Source organism: Panicum hallii, chromosome 9, assembly GCF_002211085.1.
Source record: "Panicum hallii strain FIL2 chromosome 9, PHallii_v3.1, whole genome shotgun sequence".
NCBI lineage: Eukaryota > Viridiplantae > Streptophyta > Magnoliopsida > Poales > Poaceae > Panicum > Panicum hallii.
The window spans coordinates 3,313,934-3,331,087 of NC_038050.1; the positions used below are offsets into that span (position 1 = coordinate 3,313,934).

General features: G+C 50.2%; 3 protein-coding genes and 1 pseudogene across 4 annotated transcripts; 2 read left to right on the plus strand and 2 right to left on the minus strand.

The window, feature by feature from the left end:
* Positions 1-825: 825 nt before the first annotated feature.
* On the plus strand, positions 826-7,116 carry LOC112876524 (annotated as a pseudogene).
* Positions 7,113-7,955, minus strand: LOC112876545 (LOB domain-containing protein 24-like). The gene is made up of 2 exons (XM_025940673.1): positions 7,761-7,955; positions 7,113-7,487 (listed from the first exon to the last, which is right to left on the minus strand). The coding sequence occupies exons 1-2, from the start codon at positions 7,953-7,955 to the stop codon at positions 7,113-7,115; spliced, it is 570 nt and encodes a 189-aa protein (XP_025796458.1).
* Positions 7,956-8,462: 507 nt separating this feature from the next.
* On the minus strand, positions 8,463-14,717 carry LOC112875293 (probable glutamate carboxypeptidase VP8). Of its 2 annotated transcripts, XM_025939092.1 has the most exons (10): positions 13,482-14,666; positions 11,980-12,222; positions 11,422-11,574; positions 11,049-11,117; positions 10,503-10,590; positions 10,095-10,178; positions 9,774-9,862; positions 9,309-9,422; positions 8,886-9,020; positions 8,463-8,793 (listed from the first exon to the last, which is right to left on the minus strand). In XM_025939092.1, the coding sequence occupies exons 1-10, from the start codon at positions 14,649-14,651 to the stop codon at positions 8,569-8,571; spliced, it is 2,370 nt and encodes a 789-aa protein (XP_025794877.1). In that variant the 5' UTR covers positions 14,652-14,666; the 3' UTR covers positions 8,463-8,568. The 2 variants fall into 2 exon arrangements, 1 of the variants encoding a protein (XP_025794877.1); XR_003225175.1 differs by lacking the exons at positions 8,463-8,793; positions 8,886-9,020 and adding an exon at positions 9,940-10,002 and having other exon boundaries at positions 9,371-9,422; positions 13,482-14,717.
* A 292-nt stretch (positions 14,718-15,009) lies between these two features.
* LOC112875294 (probable carboxylesterase 15) lies at positions 15,010-16,548 on the plus strand. The gene has a single exon (XM_025939093.1). The coding sequence runs from the start codon at positions 15,129-15,131 to the stop codon at positions 16,185-16,187; it is 1,059 nt and encodes a 352-aa protein (XP_025794878.1). The 5' UTR covers positions 15,010-15,128; the 3' UTR covers positions 16,188-16,548.
* The last annotated feature ends 606 nt before the right edge of the window (positions 16,549-17,154 follow it).

Consider the following 17,154-nt stretch of genomic DNA (forward strand, 5'->3'; position numbering starts at 1 on the left):
AAGTTGTCTGTTTTGCTGTCTAAGTTGTCTACACTGTTGAACGTGCCCTGTATCATCTGGAGCCATCACTAATAACCATTCACATAATCGTTGGCTAGCCATCTTTTATCCTTCTCTTTCCTCTGCATTTACTCTGTTTGCTTTGGAGCTCGGTTAGTTACTCAACCCGATGAGAACAAAAAAGAAGCAGCGTCGTTTCTCGAATAGGCAAAAAGAAAGAAAAAAAATAAAGCTCTGAGCAAATCAGATTGATCTGGAGATTCTCCCCAAAGTTGGACGCCGGCGGCGGCTACTGCTCCGGCCACTGACCACACTGGCGCGCGCGGAGGGGGGTGGCTGGTGAACGCACGCAGCCACTTGGCGCTCGGCGGCGTCTGACCAATCAGGACACGGCCGCACGCGGTGACGCAGACATTCTTCCACGGCTCACTTTCTTTCTTCTTTTGGCCTGGTCGCTCGTGCTCGTGCGTGCGTGCTCGTGCTCGTGCGTGCAGACGCACTTGCCCGATCGCCGCCGGCTTGTCGTCGCAGCAGCTGGCAGCCGTAAGGAAGCTGCACGCTGACCCGGTCGAGCCCACCCGGCATGCGGTTTCAAAAGCAAGCGACCCGGCCGGCATGCCGTTTCCTTTTTGGAACAAGCGTAGCGCCGGCGGCTAGACACTTGTATTATTGCACAGCTCCTTGACCGGCCGGCAGCTGGGAGGAACTCGCACACCCCAACCAACCGCACCGGCTGCATGCAGCTCGGGAACTCTCGAACGTATAGATACAGAGGAGAGGGCAGGAGCTGGGCATCGATCGAAGGCTGACGGCGGATCGGAGAAGATGGGGAAGGCGGCGCCGGCGCCGGCGACGGTGGTGCTGGCTGTGAACGGCGAGGGTACGAGGCGGCCGGCGTGGACCCGTCGACGACGCTGCACGAGTTCCTGCGCACCCAGACGCCCGTCAGGGGCCCCAAGCTCGGCTGCGGCGAAGGTACGCACGTGAGAACGCCATTGATAATCTTTCAAAAAGAGAACGCCATTGATCGACGGACGTACAGATTTTGGGTACGCAAGCTTCATTTTCATTTCATGCACCCTTCATTGGGACGCAGCATATTTCTGAGCAGAACTTGAAACAAACACATAGTATTCTCAGAAAAGATCAAATTCAATCGTTTTTTAAACATTTTTTACTAAACGGATATTCATTTGGGAAACTTACAGGAAGCTAATTCTACAATAAGCTGGATTAGTTTTTTGAACTATTCTATTCTGTTTTGTTGAGCGAAGCTGCAGGGCGAGTATGCAATCAGGCTAACCTCTTTCACTTTTGTTCTAAAGAAATAGCATCATGCTTCTTCTTCTCTGTCTTTGAATGCGATAATACATGCAAACACACAGCTCTTATAAATGTGTATGCACTGAAAAAAAAAAAGAGCTCAGCTCCTACACTTCTACAATTTCAAAATGCTGCAGATGGCTGCGGTGCATGCGTGGTCCTCGTCTCCAGGTACGACCCGGCCACCGACGAGGTGACCGAGTTCTCCGCGAGCTCCTGCCTGACGCTGCTCCATAGCGTGGACCGTTGCTCGGTGACCACCAGCGAGGGCATCGGCAATACCAGGGATGGCTACCACCCCGTGCAGCAGCGCCTCGCCGGCTTCCACGCCTCGCAGTGCGGCTTCTGCACGCCCGGCACGTGCATGTCCATCTTCTCCGCGCTCGTCAAGGCGGACAAGGCTGCCGGCCGCCCTGCGCCGCCCGACGGCTTCTCCAAGCTCACCACATCGGAGGCCGAGAGGGCTGTCTCCGGCAACCTTTGCCGCTGCACCGGGTACAGGCCCATCGTCGACACCTGCAAGAGCTTTGCGGCTGATGTCGACCTCGAGGACTTGGGGCTCAACTGCTTCTGGAGGAAAGGTAAAGAACCTGCAGATGTCAGCAAGCTTCCAGGCTACAACAGTGGCGCCGTCGGCACCTTCCCGGAGTTCCTCAAGTCTGAGATCAAGTCTTCAGTGGATCAGGCGAATGGTGCTACCGTGACGGTCTCCAACGACGGATGGTACCATCCTAAGAGCATCGAGGAGCTTCACAGTCTGTTTGATTCCAACTGGTTCGATGAAAATTCTGTGAAGATTGTGGCTTCAAACACTGGGTCTGGGGTGTACCAAGGATCAGGACCTTTATGACAAGTACATCGACATCAAGGGAATCCCAGAGCTTTCAGTCGTCAACAGAAACAGCAAGGGAGTTGAGCTTGGATCAGTTGTGTCCATCTCTAAAGCCATTGAGGTGTTGTCAGATGGAAATCTGGTCTTCAGAAAGATTGCTGATCACCTGAACAAAGTGGCTTCACCGTTTGTTCGGAGCACTGCTACCATAGGTGGAAACATAATCATGGCACAGAGGTTGCCATTTGCATCGGACGTTACAACCGTACTACTAGCTGCAGGTTCAACGATTACCATCCAGGTGGCATCCAAAAGACACTGCCTTACTCTGGAAGAGTTCTTGCAGCAGCCTCCTTGTGATCATAGGACCCTGCTGTTGAGCACATTTGTCCCAGATTGGGGTTCAGATGATATTACCTTTCAGACTTTCCGAGCAGCCCCTCGTCCATTTGGCAATGCTGTTTCATATGCAAACTCCGCTTTCTTGGCAAGAACTTCAAGTGACCATCTCATTGAGGATATATGCTTGCTGTTCGGTGCTTACGGAGTTGATCATGCCTTCAGAGCTAGAAAGGTTGAGGATTTCCTGAAGGGAAAATTGGTGAGCCCAGCTGTTACCCTCGAAGCAGTTCAGTTGCTTAAAGAGACTGTTTCACCATCAAAAGGCACGACACACCCAGAATACAGGATAAGCTTGGCTGTCAGTTTTCTGTTCACCTTCCTGTCTTCCCTTCCCAACAGCTCCAGTGCAAGAGCAAAAGTTGATACTCTCAATGCATCATATGCTAATGGAATTACAAGTGGTAGCACTGAGTAGTGAGTACTCACCAGTCGAACATCTTAACGTTGACAGCAATGATTTGCCAATTCGCTCAAGGCAAGAAATGGTTTTCAGTGATGAATACAAGCCTGTTGGCAAGCCAATCAAGAAAGCCGGGGCAGAGCTCCAAGCTTCCGGTACATACTCTTATTCCCATGCGAATTTATAAATAAATTTAGCTTGAACTTCCAAACATGTTCTGCAGTACTGAACTTTCATGGCCTTGGACTTCGAAACATGTTCGTTACAAACTTTTTCATTTGTATACTGAACAAAATAATCATCTGATGCCCCTTTTCTTTCTCATTTTCAGAACAATAGTTTGGTCAGTGCATAACCAGCTAATAAAGCTTTCACCCCTGAATGCTTTAGTGCCTGTATTTCCTGTCTTCAAAAATGCCCTAAACCATATCAATTTTTCTGACACAGGGGAGGCTATCTACGTTGATGATATCCCTGCCCCCAAGGATTGCCTCTATGGAGCATTTATCTACAGCACACATCCTCATGCTCATGTGAAGGGTATCAACTTCAAATCATCTTTGGCTTCACAGAAGGTCATCACAGTCATCACCGCAAAGGATATTCCAACCGGCGGAGAAAATGTTGGATCCAGCATCATGAATCTAGGAGACGAAGCACTTTTTGCTGATCCAGTTGCTGAATTTGCTGGTCAAAATATTGGCGTCGTGGTAATGTTTCATGTGTTCTTTCAGAATACACAAAAACGATGTTTATGTATAACTATGATCTTGAAAATGAGGCAAACTTACTGTGTCGTGTTGCTTTTCAATTTACTTAGATTGCTGAAACACAGAGATATGCTTGTATGGCTGCAAAGCAAACTGTTGTTGAGTATAGCACAGAAAATCTGCAGCCACCAATTCTGACAATAGAAGATGCCATCCAAGGAAACAGCTACATCCAAATTCCCCAACTTTTTGCTCCCAAGCCTTTTGGTAATTACAACCAAGGGATGTCTGAAGCAGATCACAAGATTTTATCAGCAGAGGTACATATTAATCCATTATGTTCAAAAGGATATATACACTGAGTTTCCAGTGAGACCAAACACTCACACAGAAGATGCCATCCTAATATTCTTTGTATCCGCAGGTAAACCTTGAATCCCAGTACTATTTCTACATGGAGACTCAAGTGGCACTGGCTATTCCAGATGAAGATAACTGCATAACCATCTATTCCTCGACAAAAATTCCTGAGCTCACACAAAATATGGTAGCCAGATGCCTTTGTATTCCATTTCACAATGTCCGTGTCATCACCAGAAGAGTCGGAGGAGGCTTTGGTGGAAAGGCAACGAAACCAACACATGTAAGTCCTCAATTAAGTAGAGTTTCAATTTGCTAAACATTTGCCATTTTCAGTTACCAATGTATCGTCCACTGAAGTTTGTGATCTGACCAAAAAACTGTTTGAAATGCAAATGTGTTCTAAGTTTATAACCGAGAATTTCCTCTTTGGCAGATCGCTTGTGCATGTGCCGTTGCTGCATTCAAGCTGCGGCGTCCTGTTAGGATGTACCTCGATCGCAAGACGGACATGATAATGGCAGGAGGGAGACATCCTATGAAGGTGAAGTACTCAGTTGGGTTCAAGTCAGATGGCAAGATCACAGCCTTGCACCTTGATATTGGGATCAACTGTGGAATATCACCAGATGCGAGTCCAGCAATGCCACGAGCTATCATAGGTACTCTCAAAAAGTACAATTGGGGCGCTCTTGAATTTGACACCAAGCTCTGCAAGACAAACGTCTCATCAAAGTCAGCAATGCGAGCTCCTGGAGATGTACAGGTCTCTTTCATCGCTGAAGCCATCATTGAGCATGTTGCATCGGCACTCTCAGTAGACACTAATGCCATTTGAAGGAAGAACCTTCATGATTTTGAAACCCTTGCAGTGTTCTATGGAGAAAGCGCAGGTGAAGCCTCTACATACAGCCTGGTATCTATATTTGATAAACTGGCTTTGTCCCCAGACTACCAGCGCAGAGCAGAAATGATTGAGCACTTCAACAGCAGCAATAGGTGGAAGAAACGCGGCATTTGTTGTGTGCCATGCACGTATGAGGTGAGTCTTCGACCAACTCCAGGCAAGGTGTCCATCTTGAATGATGGTTCCATTGCAGTCGAGGTTGGAGGAATTGAGATAGGTCAAGGGCTGTGGACTAAAGTGAAGCAGATGACGGCATTTGGATTGGGAGAGCTGTGTCCTGATGGCGGCGAATGCCTCCTGGACAAGGTGCGGGTTATCCAGGCAGACACATTAAGCATGATCCAGGGAGGCTTCACTGCTGGGAGCACCACTTCTCAAACTAGCTGTGAAGCGGTTAGACAATCATGTGCTATACTCGTCGAGAGCTGAAGCCTATCAAGGAGAGTCTAGAAGCTAATGCCAACCCAGTGGAATGGAGTGCCTTGATTGCTCAGGTGAGGATAAAACTCCATTCTGTCAACAATGCACTGCAATTGCTTTCATAAAAACAATCTACTGCAGTTAGTAGAAGTACCAGTAGCAACTATTCAATTGGTCATGGCATTTGTTGCTCATCTGCAGGCAAGTACGGTGAGTGTGAATTTATCGGCGCAGGCATACTGGACTCCTGATCCATCTTTCAGAAGCTACTTGAACTATGGAGCTGCCATCAGTGAGGTATCCCTGATCCAAATTGCAATAACAACATTGCTAATGCAATTACCAAGCCAAATTATTTGAGGCTGCACATTCAATTCTGCTCAATGCTGATATGTGATTGTGAATTTGCAAATGAAAATGGCAGGTGGAAGTTGATGTCCTGACAGGAGCAACCACAATCCTACGGAGTGACATCGTGTACGACTGCGGGCAGAGCCTGAACCCGGCGGTGGACTTGGGCCAGGTTAGCTCGAAAGGAATACTGTTCAAAGGAGCTCGAGACCGCGCGTGGCCGGATTTCCTCGCCGAATCGGGCGCGCCTCCTCCCCGTTCCTTGCAAACTGCGGGAGTCAGGGCCCTCAAGGGAACGGAGAGCCGGTGCTGGTGCCTGAGAGGGCAGCGGATGGGGATGGAGCTTTGCACTTCCGGCAGGAAGGGCAGCAGGGGAGGACGGCGGTCGGCGGCGGGCCCGGCGGCGGACGAGCCGATCCAAACCAGGGTCCAGAGGTCCTTTTGCAAATATTCGATACAAGTTAGGGGTTTTATGAAAATTATATGGGGCGTCGTCGGCCCATGGCCGGCCGGCCGATCTGGCTGCTGGAATAAACAAGGGCAAGTGACAAGGGTGGACGGGGACAGCTCCCTTCCGGGTCAAGTTCAGAAATGGTCCAGCTCTCTACGTTGCCCTGGCGTCCTCCTCCGGCGCACGGCTCGTCGATATTTGCATAGCCGCAGGCGCTCTGTCGCGGTAAGGAGCCAGGGGACGATGAGTGCTGTGCTGCTAGCGTGTGTCGCCGTGTCGACCACGCGCAGCCTCTCGGCAGAACGGCCAGCTCCGTGATGCCATGGCAGGAACCTGGTGCGCGTGTTCTGCGACGGCCGCGGAACGCGCGGCGGATCTCCCGCGAGGCAAGCAAGCTACGAACGAAACAGAGGAGGTGTCTTCGCAAGAGCAGCACAGCTTCCTTGCGTTGGTCGGTCTCGTGCCGATTGGCGATCGAGTACGGCCACCTCGAGACCGATCGAACTGGCGGCGCGGCCGCAGCGGCGGGAGGAGACGGATCATCTCTGGTTGGATTCGCGGGAGCAAACCTGCCTGCTCTTGTCGCAAGGGCTCTGAAGCGGTGTAGGCTTTGCCGCTGCCTCTGAACAGGGCATTGGCGCCGCCGCCGCCAGCTAGCTTCGCGTTTACCGGCGCGTTCTCGCTTCCTATGCTTTGGTCTCTCCTGTTGATATTGTGAATGCTTGCTGAGCTGGTTTATTATATTTTGATGAACAGATTTTGATATTGTGCTTAAACTTTGTTGTAAAACCATTTAAATGCAAGTGGAAGTTGGGAGTATTTAAATTCTCTCACTGGTACGTAATTCGTGTAGAGATGAGTACAAAATTAGCAGGGAGTACTTTATATTAGACATGATGAAGACTCTTTTATTTCAGTTGTTCTGAGCTGGAGCACTGGATCATTTCAGTTGCAGCCTAGTCGGTGTTCATCTCATCATCAACCAGATTAACATCCACGCGGTAATCATCGACGAGCAGGGCATCCAACCCCTGGAACGGGTCCTGCTGCATCGCCAGCGCATCGCACTGCTCTTGCTGCTGCTGAGGCAGAGCGGCCTGTGCCGGCGCGTTCAGCTGGGCGGCGTCCACCGCCGGCCGCGCTCGAGCCGCCGCGGCGGCGTGCACGGCGATCTGGGCCTGGGTCCTGGCCAGCTCGCATTGCGCGGCCCTGATCTCCCCCTGGAGGCGGCCGACGATCCCCGCGCAGCCGTACACCGGGTCCTCCACCCGCCGGTGTGCCTCCACCGCCATCGTGTCCGCCGCCTTGCCGCGCTCGTGGATTGGGAGGTTCTGCACAGGACAAGAAATGACGCACCATTATTTAATTTCTACGTAGCTAATGCATGCAAGATCATTCTTAAATTCGAGAATAAAATGCAAGATCATTCTGCAGTGTTTCGTTCAAAAGGAAAAAAAACAATCATGCTACAATGCTTCTATACATGAATTCTGTGCGTGCTAATGCTCGATGCTAAACTTAAAACTTCTACTGCTAAGGAAAATGCTCATGCATCCTCGTGTATGTGTACAGCTAAGAGCCTTGAGACGAAGCGATCAATTTACCTGGAGCATTCTTGCAACGTTGCTGGCGCCAAAGACCCTCTGCACGCAGGCGTATCTCTGAGGATCCGACGCCGGGAAGTAGGGGGCGAGGACGCAGTCCTGGGAGCACCTCCTGCGCTGGTTCTTGCACGCGGCGCACCGCCTGATGCCCGGGCTGGCAGCAGCAGCAGCTTCCGTGCTCGAGCTCGTCGACATGATCTAGCGGGAGATTTGTTTGCAGAGAGGGGGAGAAGATTTGCTGGGAGATTTCGAGGGTCTAGCGAAGATGCTGGCTGCGGGGAAAGATGTTGTGTTTATGTATAGCATGGGGCGAGCGTATATGGAAGTATACAACGGCTAGCTACCCATGCCGGGAAAGATGAAATTTTGCTGCTTAGTGTTGTGGGGGCCCGAAAGCAGCCCTCGTAGAAGCTACACGGGATTTGGGTCTCTCTGTCTTTTTTTCTTTTTTTCAAAGGGAGACGTAGAGGATTGAATACTGACGCCGCGTGGTAAATTGCCTTTATGTATCGGGTAAAGGAAATAAAAATTTAGTTTAAAAATTTTAAGGATCGTAATCAGATCATATTTTATATATTTTTAAGCTACTAAGGATGATTAAGAATTAAGTTACATTGTGAAGAGAGCTATTAGGATCATGATTTATTACAAGCCCCTAATTGGATGAGTGGTGGTTGTATACGTAAAGTGACAACGGTTCTCTTCCTCCTAGTAAAGGAAAATTTCTGCTTTTCCACCGAAATGCAGTATATATTTCATCACTATATCATTTCAGGTAAAGACCAACCATTTTATTTACAAACACACATCATGGAGTCACCACGGAACTAAAATTTGACTGTTCGTTTTGCCGACTGAATTCACCCCTAAGAACCCTCGCGGCCCTTTGAATGGCACGGGAGACTTTCCACACTTCATGCTGAATTGCCGACTCCCGTTCATCAGCACTCAGGTTGCCCGACCGAGAGATGGCGTCGGTGATCCCAGGGAAGAACGATAGCTTGCTTTCGTAGTCCTCCGGAGGTGAGTACACCTGGGGCAAAAAGTGTCCACTTGAACTTTGACCGAAGAAAAATAGTGCTGAGGGAGAGTAAAGTCTTTAATTTTGAATAAAACGTTGCTCACCAGGTGCTTGAACCATCCTCTTCCTTTAAGCCCTTCCGCATGCAAGAAGCTTCTTTCGGCAAGCAGGAGGCGATCGTTCAACAGTCGCCTTCTTATCCTAGCATGCTCATTGTATAAATCTAGCTGTTGCAGTTTCTGTGGATTTGGGTTCCAAACCAACAAAGGAGCACGTGATGGATTAGCACAAGAGTTTCGTATATCAATTACAAATTGGAAAAGAAACTGTGTCATCAAGCACCAGATTGTGAAATATTGAACGACAGTACTCAAATGATAAGTCGTCGTTACAAGTTCAATGTGTCAGGCATCCAGATGATAAACTCTGGTAGCCTAAAAAGTCAATTGTCCAAATCAAGCAGATGCAAATTTGTTTAAGCATTGGACTACCCGAATACATGAAAACAGAAGCACAGTAAATAGTACCTTGGCCTCTTTCAGAACTTCAATAGCTGCATCAGAAAGATCATTGATGAATCCACTCATCAAATTGACTGCTTGACTATTATTCATCAGGGCAGAAAGTGCATTTGTATGCTCCTGTGAAATTGTAAATTTCAAGCCTATATTAAAATATATATCACAACAAATGTTGTACTGGTTACTGAGAAAATTGGTGGTGGTTTTATGTAACATTTGAGCTCTCATGGATAAAATTCACTTAAGTGGAAATCTCCTTGTCCTAAAATGAAAATAAAAAATCTATCATTGGCACTGAAGTTGCAGATTCAACCATCAAGTTGGATATACCATCCACGATGTTGCACATGTATTTGGTGGTATTCTCCAATTAATACATCTTTGCAATGGTAGAAATCAAGTGCACATAAATAACCCACTAACAAAAGGGAGTGAATAGCTAAATTATATGAATGCTTAAAGTCAATGTACCTGTAATTGTGAAGCATAAACCTGATAATCAAAAGGTAGGACCGGATCATCTGCCAAGCGAAGGGCTAATAGTCCCCAAATTTCTGTGACTGGTGAAGCAGGAAAACTACATGAGCACTCCAAGGATTACTCAAACAAATGCTAGCAATACATTATTTTGACGCACCAAAATTTCAAATATTGTTGAGTATGTAGCTTTATAGGCAAAGTTCATTCTTCTTGCTGACCCCTTCAGTATCATGATATCGAGCAGCAATATCACAAGTGCTGCAACCTTCTGCTCTAAAAAAAGGCATTTTCACAAACAATGTTGTTACTTACTAGCCAAATGACGAAGAAACAATGGATCGCCATGTTTTTCCATCCAATTATAAGAGTCGAGAGCAGTATGGTAACCAGGAAATTCTGCATTAGCATTACATTGGTTAGTGATGACAATTACCAGCCATGTTATAAGAACATGAACAAGATAGGAAAAAATAGAGCAAAAGGAGAAATTATGTGTGCCAACTTTAAGGTGGGCCATTGAAAAAATATTAAGAAATAAATGATAGGCACCCATAGCCTCAAAGCCAGATGTACAAAAAAAAATTAAAAATGGTTAAATTATAAGATCCTCAAGAGAAGTTCCAGCAAAACTGATCTACATTAGCAACTGCAGATTTAAACATGTTAAATCTTCAGGATGTTATTTCTTTTCTGGAAAGCATCTGTTCTGTTTTGACGTACCTTTTCCATAGTACAAGTCTACAGAGGGAATTCCAGCATGATGTAGAAATGGAGCAAAGTCAGAATCAGTTCTGGCAAGTCTTTCTATCTGCATAATTGTTATTCTTTAGAAATTAGAAGGAACAAATATAAGGCAAGTACAGCAGTGATGAATCATTCAAAATGATTTAGCTTTTTCTTTAAAGAATAAACATTAAGCCAATAGATATGGGAGTGATGAGAAAACTGGGAGAAAGCAAAGGGAGTTATAGGCAAAATCGGATTTAAAGAGCATGCAGCCAAATATGCTCTGCCATACTCTATGCAATTAGTCTAAGCAGGTCATGAGTTAGTGACAAAACTGACAAAAGGCAAAGGAAGATGTAGGCCAGTCTCCTTTTTTGGTGGTGGTGATGGTGGTAGAGTAATTTTTAACATTACAATACACAAGGTTGGTCAAATCAGTACAGAAGGTGCATCAAGGAACTATACTGTACATTGCTCAACTGTGGTGTATCTGGACATCTCTACATATGCGGAACAAATTTTAAACTTCTTAATTCTTACACTGATGCCGCCATTCATTTCATTCCATGTATCATGAACCATCTTTCCCATGACGTCCGGATCCTTTACCTGGAAAAACAGAAGTTTCAAATATAGTCTCGTGTATTCCTTCTGGAAGTCAAGCTTAACTGCAGTGCAGACAATTGCACTACAATTATTATAATTTTGAATACTACTATTGCTCAATGTCTCAAGCTAAGTTGTTTCGAACACATACAAGAGGCTAGATGATGCTAGGTTTATAAAACCATTCTGCCAATAATAAATAATTTTTCTACAACATGATTTCAGACCTTAGCTAGTTAGGTGAAATGTGAATACACTTTCTAGTTTAGAAAACAGAAACATACAAGAGTGCAAAAAAAAAATATACCTGTCTTGTAATATCAACCAAGAGTTTATCCAATTGAGGAGTAGAGCCAGCAAAAAAACCCACACCTTGCACGGCACAATCAACATTCAAGTAAGCTACAGCTTTGGAATGCAGATCTGCGAGGTTCTCTTCAACCCATTCAGTTGAGCCAATCTGGAAAAAGGAACCTTCAAAATGCAGACAATGACCTGATCTAACAGCAGAAAAAAAAGGCATTCCATAGATGAACCGAAGGCAGAAAATTATCCAGAAATTCTTATTCTGATATTTTGAATTGTAACACCAATTAAACTACGACACTGCTATCCAGCAGAAGGCAGAAAATTATCCAGAAATTCTTATTCTGATATTTTGAATTGTAACACCAATTAAACTACGACACTGCTATCCAGCATCTGCTATGTATGTATTGCCAAAAGCCGTTTAATGGCATATGTGGTTTAAACAATAAACATGGCTTAATTGTCTAATGTTAAGAGTATATCTAGGTCTGCTTTTGGTTATATGCCTCACGTTTATCCAGTAACATCTTATCGTGTTTCTTCCATATCTACTTACCATCCCAAACTCTTCAGCGTCCCAGCTACAAAGAATGATGGACCTCCGCGGTTTCCATCCTGACTGCAGCATTATTCCAAGACGCCGAGCTATGTCAAGAAGTGAAGCTGTCCCACTGTTAGGGTCAACTGCTCCATAGGTCCATGTATCTCTGTGGTTACCAAGTATCACGTAACGGTCAGGTTCTTCGGACCCTTTTATGACACCAAAAATGTCATGTATCTTTTCAAACTTCCTGTCCTCCTTAAACAACGAGATAAGAGCAATCATGGTCTGATCTGTCTAGAAAGTACAAGTACAGAACTTTCAACAATATGAAAGTCTACAGAACATAATTACATGCCATACCATAGGTAATAATGATGAAAACTTGCATTCTAAAATACTGTTCTGATGAACAAACTGTACTTCACAAGAGCAAAAACCTACAGCACATGAATTTATGGACTTCCATGCCGTTAAAAAGCCACACAGTTCAAGTACAAAGGTGACGAGGGCATGGTATACAATAAACACAACACAGTGGCAAAACAACAGAACAAAGGCCGAAAACAAAATACTGCTTGCAAAACCTGTGGTATTTAAATACTTGTTCATAGCTCTAATTTGATTAAGCAGTTGGTACACCATCAGGAAATCTGATAATTTATATAGCATAAATTATTCCTCATCTTCTTCTGGCATTGTGGCCATGTGTATTGGCGTGCTGATTAAGTAATTTATGCAATCACCTAGTTTGGTATCTAATAACAGACAAAACCATAAATCCATGAGATCATGACACCAGTTGTGGAGCTTCATTGAGCTAAAAAAGAAGAAAAAAACAGGTTACGTAGCCATGACAATGAGCCAGCATCAAATTTACTCTATTGTTTATGGATCTCCATTACTGCCTTGACTATAAATATACCAATTATTACTGCCTCCTCCTAATTTATTAATAAAATTGAACCAGGCTCAGAGCCCACTGTGTACAGTACACGGGACTGTTGGGTACAACTCTGTATGGAGATAAACCAAACCAGAATACGGCTGCTGTTTGGTACTCTATAAGGGTAAGTCTAGACTCTAGAGATCCATGAAACAGTACCACCAAAATGGTCTTAAGGCGATAAGAAATTGGATACTGAAGTTACCCAATCAAATAATAATTTTCCCCCTAACTTTAGCAGGTGGGGCAATTTAAGCGATAGTTACCTATCCATAATTCCATAGGTGGAAGCACCCAAATATAGACAGACAATCCAGTACGCTTATAACAGAAGAAACAAGCTGTCTATATTAAGCTAACGTCAATTCACTGCCTACAAAAGATTCCAAACGAGACAAATCAAACATGCAATATGACTTCTTCGTATCAACATTGGAGGAGTGTGTAGTATGATAAAAGCAATCTACATATTACATTTTGGATCTAGCTGTCCATCCTGTTTGTCCGTATACATGTCGTCTTGTTGTCTTCAATCATACACAAACAAGACCAAGCAGCAAGCGAGACATACCTGATACGTGAAGTTGACCAACGTGGGGCCCGGTCCAACGCCACCGGCGTCCACCCCGAGCCCGGCCTGCCATTCCGCCGGTATGGGCGGACCGCCAAGGCTTCGAATGATTGCTACCGCCGTTTCGGCCGACACCGGCATTGAGGGGATCTTCGGGAACCGCCGCTTGACTGCCTCATCGTCGAACCCCAAACGCTCAGCCCCGTCGGTGGCTGCCCACCCGGGCGTGAGCGGGTCTCCGGGGCCTCCGAGCAGAACGACGCCTCTCTCTACGCCGCCGTCCGCGCGTCCCGCGATGAGCACGGCGACAGCGCCCTTCTCCGCTGCGCGCGCCACCACCCCGCCCCGGTACCCGCCCCCGCGCCGCGCCACCGCGACGCGACCGCGCACGCCCACCCCGAGCCTCTCGAGCGTGGCGTAGTCCTCCTCGCGTCCGAGGTTGACGAACACCGCCTCCGCGACGGCCGCGCCGGACGGCGCGTACGCGTGGTAGGGCGGCACGAGGCGGCGCCCCTCGTCCGCGGGCTCGTCCAGCGACAGGCGCGCGAGCGGGGACCCGTCGGGCCGGAGCAGCGCGAGGGAGGAGGCGCGGCCGGGGTACGAGAGCAGCGGCGCGTACTCCCGCGTTAGGGTTTGGAGCCCCGCGGCGCGGAGCCGCCCGAGGACGTGCGCGGCGGTGGGGGCAGCCGCGGGCGTCCCCGCGAGGTGCGGCCCCGCGGTGAGCGCGCGGAGGTCGGCCGCGATGCTCGCGTTGGCCCCCGCGGACAGCGAGAGGAAGAGCGCGGCGGGGTCGGGGACGGGGAGGCGGCCGTCCCCGGGCCTCGCCAGCGGCCCCGCGGGGCGGCGGAGGAGGACGAGCAGCGAGACGAGGAGCAGCAGCCCGAAGGCGATGACGAGCCGGACGGAGCCCGGGGGCAGGCGGGCCAGGACGGCGTGCGGCATTCCGCAGGCCAGGCGCGGCGGACCGCCCGCACGCGCCGGGGTCGGCTTGGCGGCGAGCGAGGGAGCGTGTGGAGTGGTGAGTGGGTCGCTGGCCCAACAGGGCCTATTGCTTCGGTGCGGCTTTACAACGTCCCGGTCGTGGAGGCTTTTTGCCACTGCCCCACTGCACTTCGTCGGAGATCCTGGTCTGTGTTCATCCGGTTGGAGAGACGGCGGTCCGGCGTCCATTCAGGTGCGCGCGTGGGATTGGCTGGGTCGGGCCGGCGGCGGCAAGTGGCGCACGGAGTAGCGCGCCGAGCCGGGGGAAATTGTGGAGGATATCACGGAGCTCTCGTCGTTTCTGGCCCAGGTGGAGATCGATTTGGAGCGTCCAGAAATGTTGCATGTACCTCAAAACATTATCAAGTAATTAAGAGCCTACCTTCCTCTCAGAAAAAAAAAAGTCTGGTCGCCAACTGTCTGATATCAGGTAGGAGTATCTCCGTGAGCGACTATCCTCCTATCCTATAGTCGCGACACTATAAGCTAGTCAGCCCTTTCTTCGGACTAGTCAAAGGGTTGGTAGCACCAAAAAATCTTGAAGGTCGGCAAGCAAATCCGTAGGCGCCAAGCAACGAGAGAACCTGTATAAGATGTTGCCTGCTACCTGCGTGCTTCGAGTCATCTGCGGCCCAGCAGCCGCTCTCCAGCAGAGGACCACCACCCATGTCGTCAGCTTCTGCCGCTCCCGCCGCCGGCGCTTCCAGCGACGCACCGGTGCGAGTCCTCGAGGACTTCGCCGGCTTGATCCAGCTCCTCAGCGACGGGACGGTCATCCGGCGCTCGGACGCCAACGGCCTCCCGGTTCCTTCCTCCCCGCCGACCCTGTCCGCGGAGTGGAAGGACGTCGTGTATAGCCCGAACGACGGCCTCAAGCTCCGCATTTACAGGCCAGCTGCTGCTTCCTCTGCCGCGGCGAACGTCGAGGGAGATGGTGATGACGATGCTCCCGCGAAGCTCCCGGTGCTCGTGTACTTCCACGGCGGCGGGTTCTGCGTCGGCAGCTTCGACCATCCCAACTTCCACGCGTGCTGCCTCCGCCTAGCGGGCGAGCTCCCGGCCCTCGTCGTCTCCGCCGGCTACCGCCTCGCGCCCGAGAACCGCCTCCCGGCCGCGCACGACGACGCGCGGACCCTCGTGTCGTGGCTCCGCGCCCAGGCCGCCGCCGGGGCGCCCGACCCCTGGCTCGCCGAGCTCGCGGACTTCGGCAGGGTGTTCTTCGCCGGCGACTCGGCCGGCGGGAACATCGCCCACCACGTCGCCGTCGCTCTGGGGTCCGGCCTGCTCGGCGTCACCCCCGCGCGCGTCGCGGGGTACGTGCTGCTCTGGCCGTTGTTCGCCGGCGTCGAGAGGACCCGCTCCGAGGCGGAGTCCCCTCCCGGCCCGTTCGTGACGCTGCCGGTGTACGACCAGTTCTGCCGCCTGTCCCTGCCGGTGGGGGCCACGAGGGACCACCCGGCGCTAAACCCGTTCGGGCCGGACAGCCCCGCGCTCGACGCCGTGGCGCTCCCGCCGGCGCTCGTGGTGGTCGCGGAGCACGACCTGCTGCGCGACCGCGCCGCGTGCTACGCCGCGAGGCTGGAGGCCATGGGCAAGCCGGTGGAGCTCGTCGAGTTCCAGGGGCAGCACCACGGGTTCTTCCCCGTGGACCCGGGGGGCGACGCGGGGGACGAGCTGATCCGTGTCATGAGACGGTTTGTCTACGGCAGGACATCTCACAACTAGACCGTGAGAAGCCTTGTTCGTCAGTCGTCAATTGTCATCTTTGTATTTTTTTCTTCTTGTCAGGATTCGGTGTACTCTGTCTCGTGGAGTTGAACGCTGCGATCAAATCAGTGACTCGAGACAATTCCAATTACCATGTTTCTATGTAGTTCACTGTTACAAAACTAGAAAAGTATTACGAGAAATAAAGATGACATGTAGCGGTCAGCTGAAAGTTGAGGTAATTTTCCTCTCTGAGATGTAGTGATTCACAGGTCCACTGAACCGGCCGGCTTGTGACCGGATACACCTTGAGCTTCACGGCATGTTGTACTCCACAGTTTCGTGAGTCGTTCCGACGTCATGAACATTGGTCTCTTTCCTTCCTAGGCAACTTCAATTCCAGGTGCCATCTGTTGACTAACACGTGATTATTGCACAAAAGGCAAGGGAAGCAAACAGGCAACCACCAAGGGACATGAGACGAAACGCCCGCGGGAAGCTGCCCGTGCTCGTCTACTTCCACGGCGGCGGCTACGTCTTCGGCACCTTCGCGCGTGCTGCCTCCGCCTTCGCCGGCGAGCTCCCGGCTGTCGTCCGGCCTCTCCGCCGACTACCGCCTCGCGCCCGAGCACCGCCTCCCCGCGGCCCTCGACGACGCGGCGGCCGCGCGCCATGTCCTGGGTCCGCGCCCGGGCCGTGGCGGGGGGGGACCCCTGGCTCGCCGAGTCGGCCGACTTCGGCCGTGTCTTCGTCACCGGGGACTCGGCCGGCGGGAACATCGTCCACCACGTCGCCGTCCGCCTCGTCTCGGGCGATCTCGCCGGTGCGCGTCGCCGGGCACGTCATGTTCTGCCCGCCGGCCGGCTGGCGAGGTGGCCCGCCTCGTCAAGCGGTTCGTGTACGGCGAGTCGGCGACGGCAGTGCCAACTCCAGCTGAGTATGGGTGCGCCCAAGTGACAGAAGCGACACACTGTTCAGCGTTCGG